The 14,490-nt window shown below is 58.5% G+C and overlaps 1 protein-coding gene across 1 annotated transcript; it reads left to right on the top strand.

Moving 5' to 3' along the window:
* Positions 1 to 1,107: 1,107 nt before the first annotated feature.
* On the top strand, positions 1,108 to 4,687 carry PTGER2 (prostaglandin E receptor 2). Its single transcript, XM_052783621.1, has 2 exons — positions 1,108 to 2,014; positions 4,174 to 4,687. Exons 1-2 carry the CDS (start codon positions 1,163 to 1,165, stop codon positions 4,417 to 4,419), a joined length of 1,098 nt encoding a protein of 365 aa, XP_052639581.1. The 5' UTR covers positions 1,108 to 1,162; the 3' UTR covers positions 4,420 to 4,687.
* Positions 4,688 to 14,490: the final 9,803 nt, after the last annotated feature.

Below are 14,490 nucleotides of genomic sequence, written 5' to 3'. Positions count from 1 at the left end.
CGGTGCTCCCAGACCGGCACCGGCTATCGCCGTGAATCGGGGAGTCCCGGATCGGCACTGGGTCTTGCTGTGCCTCTCGGGGATCCCAGATGGGCATTGGGGTAGCCGTGCCTCGGGGCTCCTGGAGCAGCACCGGGACTCTCAGACCAGACCGGGACTGGCTGTGCTGTGTGTGCGGGGCTCCCAGACTGGCACCGGGGCTGGTCGTACTGCTGGGCTCCCAGATCAGCATTGGGACTAGCCCAGTGTTCCCAGAGCAGCAGTGGGACTCCTGGGTCGGTACTGGGGCTGGCCATGTGTGGGGGACCCGGCTTGGTACCAGGGGTGGCCATGCCACTGGGCTCCCAGATCAGCACCGGGACTAGCCCAGCGTTCCCAGAGCAGCAGTGGGACTCCTGGGTCAGTACTGGAGGCTGGCCGTGTGGGGGGGTCCCAGCTCGGTACCGGGGGCCGGCCGTGTGTGGGGGTCCTGGACTGGCACCGGGGCTGGCCATACCACTGGGCTCCCAGATCAGCACTGGGACTAGCCCAGCGTTCCTGGAGCAGCAGTGGGACTCCTGGCTCGGTACCGTGGGCTGGCCATGTGTGTGTCTCCTGGCTCGGTACCGGGGCTGCCATACCGCTGGGCTCCCAGATCAGCACCGGGACTAGCCCAGCGTTCCCAGAGCAGCAGTGGGACTCCTGGGTCGGTACTGGGGGCCGGCCGTGTGTGGGGGGTCCCGGCTCGGTACCAGGGCTGGCCATGCCACTGGGCTCCCAGATCAGCACCGGGACTAGCCCAGTGTTCCCAGAGCAGCACCGGGACCCCCAAACCTCCCCGGAGAACCGGCCGTTTGCGGGGCCTCCCACTCGCTACGTGGACTCCCTACCCACCCGGGGGGGCTGCCCTTGCCCCGGGGGGGGGTGTGTCCCGAAAGCCTCCCCCGGGACTCCCAGCCCGGTACCGGGGTTCGAGGGGATTCCTAACCCTGCCGCGGGGCTAGCGCGGCGTCGGGGCTCCCCGGCTCCGGGAGAACCGAGGAGGGGGGACACACACGCACACACGGGACACGACACACGGGACGGGGCGGGCTCGGGGGCGGCGGGCGGGGCCCGTGGGGTGGGGAAGGCAGCGCGGAGGGCGGTGCCGGTGGCGGCGGCGCAGTGGCGCGGCGGCGGCGGGATGAACGGGACGGGACGGGGGTCGTGCGAACGCGGCGGAGCTCTGCCGGCCGGGGTCCGGCCCCTGGTCAGCGCCCTGATGTTCTCCGCCGGGCTCCTGGGCAATCTCCTGGCCCTGGGGTTGCTGTTACGTTGCCGGCGCGGTTCCCGCAGCCGCCCGCCTTCCCTTTTCCACGTCCTGGTGCTGGCCCTGGTAGTCACCGATCTGCTGGGCACCTGCTCCGTCAGCCCCTTGGTCCTGGCTTCCTATCACCGCAACCGCACCCTGACCGCCCTCGCCCAAGGAGGACACATCTGCCTCTACTTCGGCTTCGCCATGAGCTTCTTCGGCCTCGCCACCATGCTCATCCTCTTCGCCATGGCGCTGGAGCGATGCCTGGCCCTGGGGCGGCCTTACTTCTACGAGCGCTTTCTCAGCCCCCGCACGGGCTTGGTCGCCCTGCCCGCCATCTACACCTTCTCCGCGGCCTTCTGCTCCTTGCCGCTGGTGGGCTTCGGGCGGTACGTGCAGTATTGCCCCGGCACCTGGTGCTTCATCCAGATGCACCTGGACTACCTCCGGCACAACGGCGGCGGGGAGGCGTCCGGGTCGGACGTCACCTTCTCGCTTCTCTACGCCACCCTGCTCCTCTTCCTCATCCTCTCCGTGCTGCTCTGCAACCTCAGCGTCATCGCCAACCTGGCCCGCATGCACCGCCGCGGGCAGAAGACCCGCCGGCTGGCCACGCTCGAGCAGCCCCGGGCGGCCGGCAGCTGCGGCCGGCGCATGTTGTCCATGGCCGAGGAGATCGACCATCTCCTCCTCCTCTCCATCATGACCATCACCTTCGTCATCTGCTCCCTGCCGTTCACGGTGAGTGCGACCGCCTCTCTCCTGGGCTGGGGTCCCTCTCCCCAGCACCCCCCTTTCTCTCCCTCCCTTTATAGGGCTCCCCCTCGCTCCACGGCCCAAATCTTACGGGCCGAGGTCAAAGCTGAGCTCCTCCTGAAGCTTGGGAGACCCCAGCTCTGCCACAAACTCTAGCCGATCCGCACATCCTTTGGGGAACTGGGGGGACCACTCCCCATATCCCCAGTGCCGGGAGGAGGACGGGGTGGCAGGAGCAGAGGTGCCCTCCCATCCCACAGAGGCTCCGAGGCCGGGCAGTGTGGCTCAGGCAGGGTCTGGGGTAGGGGTCCCCCGGACCACACGGCATCGCTGCAGTTCCCGGTGCTCACAGCGGAGGTGTGAGGGGTGGCAGAGCAATAAATTAGATATCCAAAGGTGGGGATGAAGGAGGTGCTGCTGGGCTCGAGGCAGTGGGTATCTGTACTGGGTGGGCAGAGTTATCCCAGACTTCTGTGGCAAGAGGGAAGGATGGAGCTGGAGACGTGGGCAGGCAGGAGGTCTCCACTCCTCCGCAACAACACCGGGGCGCGGGCACAGAGATGGGTGATTGCTGCGAACGGAGATCCGGCACGTGGGTCGCAGCACGCCTCGTCCCAAGGGTTGTGCCCGCATCCCGTGCCCTGTCCGTGCGCGAGGCTTCCCGCAGAAATACGGGGTCGAAACACCGCAGCCAAGTGAGGAAGGGGAGAGAACGAGTCCTCTGACTGCCCGGGGCTCTGCCCACCAAAGGTCCGCTTTTCATCCATCCAAGCCGTATCCCAGCAGCAGCATCGCGGACTCCAGAGCACCTCGAGCCACTCGTGTCCCCTGCCGCTCGTGTGTGCGAGCCCGCCGCTGCAGGAGGTCATTTTGTTCCCATTAGAAGCGAGCCCCACCAAGGTTGGGAGCGAAGCCAGCGCTAATTTTGTGCTTGTGGAGTTAAATAGACGCTACCTTCCCTTCGCGCTCCCTTTCTTTTCCCAAGGGAAAAGAAAATAACCACAGGCTGTAGCCAAGCCAGGCTGCCTGGGTTTTAAGACAGAGAAAAGACAAAGCAGTAATGTCCGGACGTTCGCGAGCATCCCGGGAGCTAGACTCAACATCCTGAGAGATGCTTCAGCTCCTGTCAATGGGCCCACACGTGATGGGCAGCTCTCCTCGTGTCCCGAAAAAAGCCCCAGTTTGGGTGCCGTGGTCGTTGCGAAGCAAGACCCCTTGGCGGGGAGATGTGGGCAGGGCCCTGCGGGTCTGCTGGGGGCAGATGGGGTGGGAAAGCGGCACTGGTGGGGATCCCATGGGCCCTGTGGTAGCAGATATAGTCTTATCCAGAAGCACAGCCAGCTTTTCTTTTCCCATCGCCTGGCTCCCATGTGGGGTTGTGTTCAGGCTGCGTTTTGGCAGCATCTCAAACCAAGCTGCCAGTGTCTCCTTGTAGTGACACTTTCTCTTCTGGCTGGGGCTGCCCACAGCAGCCACCCTCCGAGGAGCAGCCCGGGCACATGGACCCAGAGAGCATCAAGCCACAGCACCACAAAATCCTTCCCCAAAAAACTCTGAGCCCGGGGCAACCCTCGGAAGTGCTGGGCTGTCGGCAGCCCCGGGTACCGGCTGCACCGCGGCCACCTCGTGTCCCAGGATGTACCGTCCCCGGGTGGTACCCGACAGATCCCGGCCAGAGGAGGGATGCTCACATCTCCCACACCCTCAGCTCCCATCCCTGGCCGAGCATCCCCTCTCCCCCGAAGCGAGGGGGTGGCGATTCGACCCGTATGAGTAAGGAGTGCTGAGTCACCCTTCCAGGAAGCCCCGTAAGCTGCTATGAGTCGGCACGTTGCAGGAAGGACCGGAGGGGTCCAACACCCCGCATCCTCTCCATCTTGAACGTTGATTTGTCCTATGTGGTTTTCAAGGTGAGACCCACCGCTTCCTTGAGCAGCCTCCGCCTTAACTGCATTAGGGCTAAACGAAGCCTCGCTGCGTGTTGAGAGCAGAGCACAGGCCTGGCTTTCATTAGCGAGAAGTTAATTTAAACCGGCGGAGGCAGCAAGTGTGCTGTGACAGCCCAAATCTCCCCAAGAAGCTGCCCGCGGGCCAGATCCTGGAAGCCCAGACGCGGCATTATTTCTCCCCATCGTGTTTTACAGATCCGCGCCTACGTGAACAAGTTCAGCGAGGCGGAGGACAACCACAGCTGGGACCTCCTAGCCCTGAGATTCCTCTCCATTAACTCCATCGTCGACCCTTGGGTCTTCGCCATCCTGAGGCCGCCGGTCCTGCGGTTCATGCGCTCGGTGCTGTGCTGCCAGGTGACCCCCGCGAGCCAGGACAGACGGACTCCGTCCCCCGCAAAGACAAAACTGGCAACACGGCTGGACCCCGGTGGGCAGTAGATCCATCGGCCATTCCAGGAGACATCTGCCAGGTGAAGCACAGCCCTGACAGATGTTAACGAAGCTCTGCCTTACGGCCCGTAAAGAGACGTATCTGCTGCAGGGTGGGCCAGGTACGGGTGGCCCGGCCGGGTGTCACCACGTGTCTGGGAAGCCCCTGGAAAGCCAGTGCGGTCTCTCACGGGGCAAAAAAATACAGTGGGACAAGATCGGAAGGGCTGATGAGTACCTGGATATCGCTGTCGCCCTTAGACGGGGCTGCTCCCGCCCGGCGGGACGGTCGGGACGGTCGGGGGGTGAAGCATGGGGGGGCTTTGCTATAACACTACTGCTGGGGGGGGGTGTCGGGGAGCAGAGCTTCCTGCTGGTGTGCTTCCCAGCAAGGTCCCCACGGTCGTTTCGGGCTGAAGGCAGTGTGCGGGCAGGGGTACGGGTCCTGGAGATGGGGCTGGGTGGCCACTGTTGCTGCAAGCACCCGTCTCTGCCCCCAGGTCCCTAGGGATCGGGTAGGAGAAGAAGGGAGCAGTGTATCCCCAAATATTCCCCTTTATTCGGTAGGCTGGTTGCCTAAGGAAATGCACTTTATCAGGTCTGTGTGCATGTGTCTGTCTGTCTGTCCCCCACTCCAGGGATTTTAGGCTCCGGTGGGTGCCAGCCCACCATGTCTGAGGGGCACTGGGCAGAAAAAAAAGCCAAATTGTGGCACTTCCCTAGTGCTGTGATGGCAGCAGAGCTGCGTGGCCCCTCCTGAGCACCCGTTTTGCAATTTTCTTTGCCCTGTAGTTTGCGCAGGAGCTGACAAGGGGAATAAAGAGCCCGACCAGGGAACGAGAGTTTTCGGTCACAGCCATGCGCTTTACCCACGTGCAGGGTGATGCTGCTGATGGGTTTTGGGCTGGCACGGAGGAGGGCTCATCCTCCCAGGCTGCCTGGCAAAGTGGTCTCAACTGCCCTCCCACCGGCTTGGGACAAACCTGCTCAGGGACATCACGTCTCTAGGGGTTTAATTTAAATAAAAAACCAACACCCAAAACCCAACGAAACCAAAAAACCCAAGTGCAGAAACATCCAGGTCACCAATCCTGCCCCTTCGGGCAGCATCCTTCAGCGACGCTATTTTGTTTTGTGGGATGCCTGTTGCTTTTTGGGGCTCCAGGTTGGTCCCCACTGGGGTAAGGAGCATCCAACCCCGTGGGTGAGCTGGGTTTGTCCCAAGGCCATCGCTGCCGTTCGGAGTTGCTGGGGGGGGTTTCGTGGCTCCCGTTCGTGCAGCATCCGACACACACAGTGTCGTTGTGCTGTTGCCAGCGGGGCGTCTCGTTGTCCATTTGAGAGCTGTAGCTCTGCTCAGAAAGCCCAAAGGTGCCGAGATTTGGAGCTTTTCTGCGGTTCGTTAGTTGAGGTGACGTAGAAAAAAAATTTGTTATTTAAATAATAAATGTCTCGCAAAGGAGCCTGCTGAATCACGTGTGGATTTTTGCTTAAGATGCACCTCAGGGTGGATCTGGCTCCTGGAGGAAACGTGTCACCTGCCTGGAGCATCGGTGGGGTGAAGCCTCGGGGATGGGGGGAGAGGGCAGGAGGGGAGGCTGGGAGGGGAAACATGTGCCTCCAGTTTCCTAAAAAGTGAAAATAAACTGTGTTTTTTAGATGTGTGATGATATTTTTCCCTTACCTCTGCAAGCTGGCCCCCGAGCTACAGAAATAGCCCCACCTCTGAGCTCTTCCTCAAACTTGTATAACCCGAAGCCAGGGAGAGGCAGGCAAAGCTCCTACCTGTTATCAAAATACAAAAAAAAAAAAAAAAAATACCCACCCTAAAAAAAGGCAGAATTTATGTCACTTTTGTCAGGCAGCCAATATCCACAGGAAGTTTACTGGCCTCCAAAATGTGTGTGGGCAGATGTTAGGCATGGGCTGCTATTGCTCAAGCCTTGCCGGCGGGTTTCTGGCAGCACCCTGTGGCTGGGGGGATTTGGAAGGGGGTGGAATTTCGGGGGAGGGTTGCAAGATGTGTCCTGTACATGGGGCTGCAGCTGGGGTGCTCCCCACACTGTCCATGCAATTAAGTCTTTAACCCTGTTGCTGAGCCCTGGGTGTCCAGATTTGGCAGACTGGCACCCGCCGCTCGGAGGTTGCGGTCACCCCCCTCCCCAATTATTTCCCCATCTGTGCATGCAGCAGCAGGAAAGGCATTTTTGGGGTTCAGGGCTTGTGCACCCTGTTGTGTCTTAGCGGGTGCTTGGCTCGAAAAGGAGCCAAAAGCTTTGGGAAGAGCCGTGGGTCCGTGCGCTTTATTTGTCTGGATGGTCGTGACCTGGTTGCTCATGCTGGAATTTCGTGACCAGTTGCCTAACCCTCTTCTAAGCCAGAGGGAAAGGCTGCCTGGCATGCAAAAGATGGGAAAAAAAAGAAAAAAATAGCTATCACGTTGGAAATGGCAGGGGGGGTCACATCCTGCAGAGACCAGCCTGCCGAGGCGTGTGACAGTGGTGGGAAGGGGACCCAGGGCCATCCATAGCGGCGCAGGGGACAACCCGAAGGCGGGATGCTCCCCGCGGCTCTCGCTCCGAGGATCTGCTCCCACCGGCCGCCAGCTCGGTTGCTGACCACTAATTGCTGGGTGTTTGTTTTTTGGGGAGGTTTATGGCTCGTCATGGGGAAACGCGGGGCTGGGAGACAACCTCCCAGCATCCATCCTGCTGGGATCTGCTTTTTGCAGGGCAATGCTACAGCGGAGTCACTCTCGTGCGAGCCGTCCCCAGTAAAGGTCAGCAATCCTGGCAAGTGGGGTCAGGGAAATGACTTGGCTGAAATTTAATGCAAAAATAAAAAAAGAGAAGTCGGTTGTGAGCCGGGGAGTGGCTTGGTGCATGCAAGGAGAGGAACCCCCCGAGACCCGAGTCCCTTTGCCGTGACGCATCCCGCAGAGACGGGTCCCTTGCCCAGAGATGCTGTGGGATGCTGCTCTGCTTGGGGACCGCTCTACACGCCGCGTCTCGTGGAGAGAGGGGGTCTCAGCCCCCCCGAGTCGGGTGTGCTGGCTGGGCCCAACCCCTGAGCTGCTGGCCATGGGTTACCGCCGGCCGCTGCTGCTCCCCGAGCCCAGAAAATGAAAAAAGCGATCAGCCCCTCCTGCTCCTTCTTTCAGATGAGTAAAGGGCCTTAATTAGAGCTCTGCGAGGACAAGGAGGGCCATGAATCTCTCTGTATCCTGAGCCATGAGCCTGCACAAAACACTGCTTTTATTAGCATCACGCAGGAGCCATTACAAAAGCCAAATTAATTTGGCTCTCTTCAGCTCAATTGACGTCTGCTCGGCTTAAATGCAAGGTGCCAAAGTGTCATTTCGTTGTCTGTGCCGACCCTTAATGGTTTTTTATTTCCATACCAGAAACCTGCCGGTGCAAGAAAGCACCAGGCAGGTATTTACGTCTGCATTTCCATCTGGAAATCAAGCTGCCGAAGAGGAGCGAGGGAGAAGCCACCCACTGGGGACAAGGGACGGCATCAGCTGCCCACCAGACCTCCTAAAAACGGAGAGAGACTTTCCGCAGCTGCCAGAGGGAGCGGGGAGCTGCGGGATGTGGGGAATTGGGACCCTCCCCAGCTGGCCAGAGCAGCCTGGGGGTCGCTCTGAGTTGTGCCCCGTGGCAGCGGGGAGGCTGGTGTCTGCCTTTCCTTCTGGGCTGTCTCCCTTAAAAAGGAAAACATGAAGGGTCCAGGCAGCGGGGCATGGTTTGGGTGGGAAATGATGGCGATGCAAGGCAGAGTTTTAGGGAAAATGAGCATTTTTTGGAGAGTAGAGAAGAAAGGAGGGGAGCTTCCTTCTCGCTCGCTCTTTTTCTGGCTTGTTTGGAACATCTCCTCTGCATCTGTGTGCTGTCAGCAAGGAGCGAGCCTTCATTTTTCAGCTGTTTTGGCCTCCTGGCTGAGCCCGAGTACTTCAGCCGTTGCTCTACCCACGGGCCACAAAAGCCCCACGTCCCCATTCATGGGGGTCAGCAAACGTGGGCAACATTTGGGGACAGCCTACAAAGGTGAGCGATGTGATATGCTGCGTGCGGTGTTGTGTCCGAGCCCGGCATCCCTACGGAGTGCCTCTGGGATGGCTGGTCTGGTCGGTCCTTCGGGAGGCTGGAAGGAAAGCAGAGCCCTGGGAAGAAGGGGAGAGTCGGGTGGGAAGCAGCTGCCCTGCCGAGGCGGCTGTGTTTCCAGGCAGAGGATGGGCAGCGAGCCCATCTCCGTGGGCTCCAGGAGGGTGCACAGCACGATAGCTATTAAACCGGATTAAATTAATTAGGCAAGGAAGTGACTTAAGGGAAGATGGCACGGCTGGGCTCCCAAACCAGCTTCACAGCGGTGCCAGGGCTTACCTCGGCATCGGATGTCGGAGCTGATAGCAATTCCCCACGGTTCGAGTGCGGGGAAAAGAGAAACACTTGGTTTTACTGTAGCTGCCTTCTGCTTTTGCAGCTGGTTTCAGATCTCTGCATCCCCACGTATTAATGTGAAACCTTTCCAGCTCCTCCGGGTCCCTCAGGTCACCCCACATTTCCCATTTTCCTGGATTCACCAGGTTCCTTTTTGGTCATTGGGGACTAACACCGAGCACTTTCCTCCTACAGCATCCCCAGAGGGGAGAGCTTGCCGTGTAAATCAGGCTGTTATTTTACCTTGCAGCCCAGTAAGCAAGGGTATCGCCCCTTTCCAGGAAGGCTGTTGGGGTATCCCAAACATCATAGGCTTAAAATCAGAGCCTGCCACCCAACACCAAGGCCCAGAACGAGTAATTCGTGGCCTGTCCCCTGTCATTATGAGGGGTTATGAGACCTTGGAAGCAGCAGGGCTGTGGCAGAATTAACCTCTCTGCAGCCACATTTTCAAGCTTTTTTTTCAATGTATGAATAATAACAATTTTTTCCATTTTGGCTTTTTAGTTCGGCGTTGCAGGGGGGTGAAGGTCTCGGCTGAGTTTTTCCCCAAACTGGCTGAATTGCCACCATTTCAGCTGCTCAGGGGTCTTGCTTGTTCCTGGCATGTTCCCGGGTCTCTGTCCCTCCCCGGTACTCGGTCGCGGCTTCAGGAGCTGATGGATGAGGGAGGAATGCGGGAGGGATGCACAGCCCTCCTGCTGCCAACAGCTCCTGCGGGCTCCTTTCTCCCCGTAGCCGGAGCCCGGTGTGCCGGGAGGGTGAGCCGGAGGATGCCGGGGACGGCACTTGGCCCTGGGATGGCGAAGGCAGCCATACATCCCCGTTGGCCCCCGAGCCATAAAGCACATGCAGGGGCAGGGCAAAAAGAAGCAAAGCCCCCGCTCCGGGTCCTCCCCCTCCGGCTGGGAGAACGTGCTGCTGCTGGAAAACCAACCAAGAGGACAACCGACGCGCTGGGAAAAATCCAGCCGGAGCTTAGAGATGATCTACAACTGATTGAAAACACAAGGAGGGAAAGTTTTACAAACCCAACTGGGATGCGGAGCTAAAAATACAACTGCCGCGGCTCGGCGAGGGAGCGAGCCGTCCAAGGCCAGCGCTTGTTTGTTTGCCGCAGCGACGTGCACGCATGGCGGGGCTGGCACTCGCCCCCGGAGAAAGCCCTCTCCCTTAAGAGCATCCAGATGAGGCATGCGATAAGATATATTCTCACTTGCCGCTCTTTATACAGCTGATGAGCACTGAAGGAGGACCCATCGCCTTTCTCCGAGTGGGAGAAGCCAGCGGCGAGGGCTGGACCGCGCTTCCCCGACGCTTACGGGCTTCGCCGTGGGGGCAAAGGCAGCGGGAGAGGTTTGGAAGGGGCACATTGGGTCCCTACTCAAAAACCCAAGGTAGGCAACATGTTTGGGGAGGCTCCTGGAAATTGCAAGGGTTTCCCATGCCTAGCTGCTTTTTTTAACCGGATTTCCCTGAAACGTGGAAACATCCACGCCCATCAAATCCGCAGGGAAATGCCGCCGTTCTGCCAGCGCTGGTGCAGTTCCCAAAGCGATCTAAATCTTCAAAAACAAGAGACTAAACAGTGTCAAACTCATGTCAAGCATCTGGCTTTTAAGAAGGCCATAAAAGTTACGAGGCATCGCTGAGCATGATGGATCGCTCGCCACATGCCTCGCGTGCTAAACGCTGCGACCTCGCTTGCAAATCCCATTTATTAGGTAAAAAATAGGACCCCGCTAGCAGCCTCATGAACTGAGCTCTTGTAAGGAGGACAGCGAAGGCTTCTGAGAAAGTCAGACTATAAATCTGTGTAGGGTTTTGGGTCCCAGCGTGGTGGCCGAGAGCAGCCACCGCCTGCTCTGCTTTTGCTGCGGTTCCCACTGAGCCGCTCCAGCTGCAGAATGTGACGGTTTGTGGCTGAAATAAAAAACCTCCTAAAAAAAAACCCAAACCACCTGAAAAAGCTTGTTTCTCTGAGCAGGCAGTTTGTGAGTGAGGCCCTGTCATGGTCGAAACATCAGCCTTCCAGTCCTACAAGTCTGACACACTGCATTTCTCTGCCTCAGTTTCCCCTCTGTGCTCTGGGAGCATCTCTTCCCGGCGTAGGAGCTGCATCCCTTCCACGGCCATTCCCCCCCAGCACCCCACATCGACTGGGGAAACTCCAGAAAATTAAAAAAGGGAATAAAAAGGGGAAATAATAACGGTGAAACCACCTGCGTGCCGCAGCTGGGGACGGCCTCTGCTCCAGGGCACAGGGCTCTGCCAGCCTGAAGCCGCTGGCATCCCCTGGCATCCTCTGGCATCCTCCAGCTCCCAGCTGTGACCAGCTCTGCTCCTGTTAGCGTTGGCAGCTTTTGCAGCGACAAACGGTCCCTGCTCTGGCTCAGCTTTCCCTTCCCACAGCCAGCCCCACGCTGCCGGCACCGTGCCGTGCCAAGAGGAGCCCGGCCGAGCCGCCGTGCCGGCCCCGGCTGAGCGAGATTCCCGCAAAGCTGGCAGAGCCGTTCCTCATGCTGAGCATCCGCAGATTTCTCTCTCCCACCGGCTGCTCTAGAGAGCACCCACCAGATTCAAATGTCTCCAGCTGGGCTTTTCGCAGCAGGCTGCTGAATTTTTTTTTCTTTGCATGGCTCTTTGCTTAGCTGGGGTGCCGGGGAGGGGGCAAGGATGCAAGAGGAAGGCTCTGCTCCCCGCTGCCTCCTCTTCCTCTGCCTAGAGGTACCGAAATGGTGCTAGGAGAAACCTCCAGAGCTCATTGAGCCCATCACCCTCCCCAAACCTCCTCCAGCACCCATGTCCTCACTGTCCTCCTTCCTTTGCTGTCACCTCCACTGTCATTTCAACCCTAGAAAGCACCTAGAAGATGCTGAATAAGCAGCATAGCAATGGTTGGTGGAACTGGGATGGATAAAAACCACTAAGGATGCCATTTACTGGGAGCCCAATATCCTCAATACTGCTGCCATGGTGTGCCGGGGACAAGGTTTTATCTCTCTATATGTGGGGGGCAGGAGGAGATGGTGTTGGCCACAACAGATGTGAAATGTCAAAGCAGACAGCATTTTGAACAGGCTTAAAAAGAGAAATATCTGTATTTACAAGAAGCCATTCCAGGGCTGTTTGGTTTGCCTGTGTTTATCCCCAGACATTTGTGCTACTAGAGTTTTGGCCAGGCAGCTAATTGAGAGCGATGGAGTTTGTCATGCTGAGTGGATGTATACATGAGAGAACATTTATTTGTCATGAGCAGCTGCTATTTCCTCCACTAAAGACCTTTTTCATCCAGTAGGGGCTGGGAAAAGCTCATTTACAGCTGTGAGGACTCTCGGAGGGCCCTGCGGAGGCCGGACTGGCCCATAGCAATGTGAGGATGAGTCCTCAGCGCTTATTCTCAGCAAACTGGTGCACAGCCAGCGCCTGGGGAAGGCATGGGCAGCCCGTGCCCTGGCTGAGGGGCTCTGCCGGCTGGTCCACGGGGCTGCTGGAGGACGCTGCTCGGGGTCTTGGAGTGATCGCATCAGGCACCGGTTTTGGAAACCTCGTGCATCCTGCGAGAATGCTCCTGTTTCCTCCAGTACCCCCGGTCATCGCTGTCCCCAACATCCCCTGGGGCTGTTCTCAGCAAGGCCATCACCAGCCCTCGTTTCTGCTGCAAGACCACGTCCATGACATGGATAAGAAGGAGCACGAAGCCTCTGCAAACTCCTGCAGCTCTGCAAGCAGGGATGGGGACAGGCGGCAAGAGAAAAGGGAAAGGGCAAAGGAGAAGGGGGACAGGGGAAAGGCTTCCAGGCTCTATCCTGGCGTGTTTGGCCATTGGAAATTGCCGTGCTCAGAAGGTTTCTCTGCGGGTAGTGCTTTGCCATCAGTCCCCCCCGTTCATTGCCTTTTGCCTTCCCAAGCTTTGGCTGCTAAATCAGCCCAGACGCCCGAGCCCTCCCTGCAAGATGCTTTAGGAGCTGGAGGCTTCCCGCTGCCGGGGGGGGTTGGGGGCATCCCGGGACAGCAAAACGCAGAGCCCCTGACAAGTCTGAGAGGGGTTCAGGGGTCAAAAAAAAATACCAGAAATCCAGGGCAGGACATCCATCCGCTGGTTCAAGCAACCGGTTACCCCCTCGGAGAGGTCCTTCCCTAAGAGCATCCTTCCCAGGCAGGCTTGCTCAGCACTTTCCTCCTTGGCGGAGCTGATTGCGCGAGCCGGAGCACCGGGACCAGCTCTTCCTCCCCGGGCACGGAGTTTTCCTGCCGGTGCATCCCACCAGAACCAGCACAGCCGCCCCACGGAGCAGCTGGGATCAGCTTCAGAGAGCCACGATGCCAAACGCTTCTCAAAAAGCTATGCAAGGTCTTGATTCTCTTAATTATTTATTATTGTGATTGATGTGCTGTAATTATTAGAAAAAATCATGAAGATTTGCGAAGTTTATCATCAATAATCTCTCTTTGGGAGGGAGCTGAAGGGCTCTGCTGCGACGCATCCCTTCTGCAGTGTGTTTGGGAGCGTTCGAGCAAATATTTGGCGTCTGATGATTTTTTAGGGGAGATCAACTTTTCCTGGGCATTGCAGCAATGCTCTCGGGGTATTTGCTGCCAATGGCCCTGCACCCCCATCCAGCTCACCCAAAGGCCCCGGCAGCACAAACACCATCACATTGCTGCTTTGCTCTATTTTTTCCCTCTTAGGGGGGGAGCAGCTCATGTTTTTCTCACATTTTTCTGAAGTCATTCTTTGTTTTTAGAAGGACGCACTAAGCCAGGAAGGATTTCTTCTTGCGGGCATGTTTGCTTTGAGACTTGCCTTTGCACAGCAGCGCCCGGTGCATTTTTAAAATCATATTTAATTGCCCTTTCCCCCTGCCTGGACTCGCCGCTGCCTTTCTGGGAGTGGAAGGGTGCTGGCAGCCTGCGGGGCCATACGGCTGCTGGAGCAGCAGGCCTCATAGGGGACACTTTTGGGGACCCCATCCTTGCAGAGCAGACCCTGTCCTCCCAGGGGGTCCCTGTCCTTGCAGGGAGCTCCTGTGGAGTCTTTGTCCTTTTAGGGGGTCTCTGTGGGGTCCTTGTCCTGGCATCAGGGTCCCTGTTCTCATAGGGGGGTCCCTATCCTTGTAGGGGGTCGTTGTGGGGTCCTCATCCTTGCAGAGGTTCTACGCCCCTTGTAGGGTGCCCTTGTCCTTATAGGGGGTCCCTGCCCTTGCAGGGGGGCATCCCTGTCCTCGTAGGGAGTCTTGGCGGACCAGCAGCTGGGAAGAGCAGGGCTGTGTCCCACAGGGAGCCACATCCCAGGGCATGGCACGCTGGGGGACAGCCAGGATGGAGGGGGACGAGGGGTTGGCTGAAAACTCCTCGTCAGCCCGCAGCTCTGCGGCACGTCCCGCTCCGGTTCGTGGGACCCCAAACTGGCCCCAACACAGACCAACTGCTGCCGTGGTTTGGAAAAACCCACGTAGCCTGATGCAAAGGGCATTGGAGCAGCACAGGGCAGGCGGAGGTCACCGCGAGAAGGCAACGGCCAGGAGAGCAAAAACCAATTAGCAAGAGCTGAGATTTGCAGAGAATTAAACGATGACAGCAGCGCCGTCAGCCCGCTGCCAGCTGGATTTTGCAGGCTGGGAGGAACAAAAAAAAA

This window comes from Harpia harpyja, chromosome 3 (genome assembly GCF_026419915.1).
Source record: "Harpia harpyja isolate bHarHar1 chromosome 3, bHarHar1 primary haplotype, whole genome shotgun sequence".
Classification (NCBI taxonomy): Eukaryota; Metazoa; Chordata; class Aves; order Accipitriformes; family Accipitridae; genus Harpia; species Harpia harpyja.
Note: the sequence above shows the minus strand (reverse complement) of the source record. Positions and strands in the feature narration are given on the sequence as shown.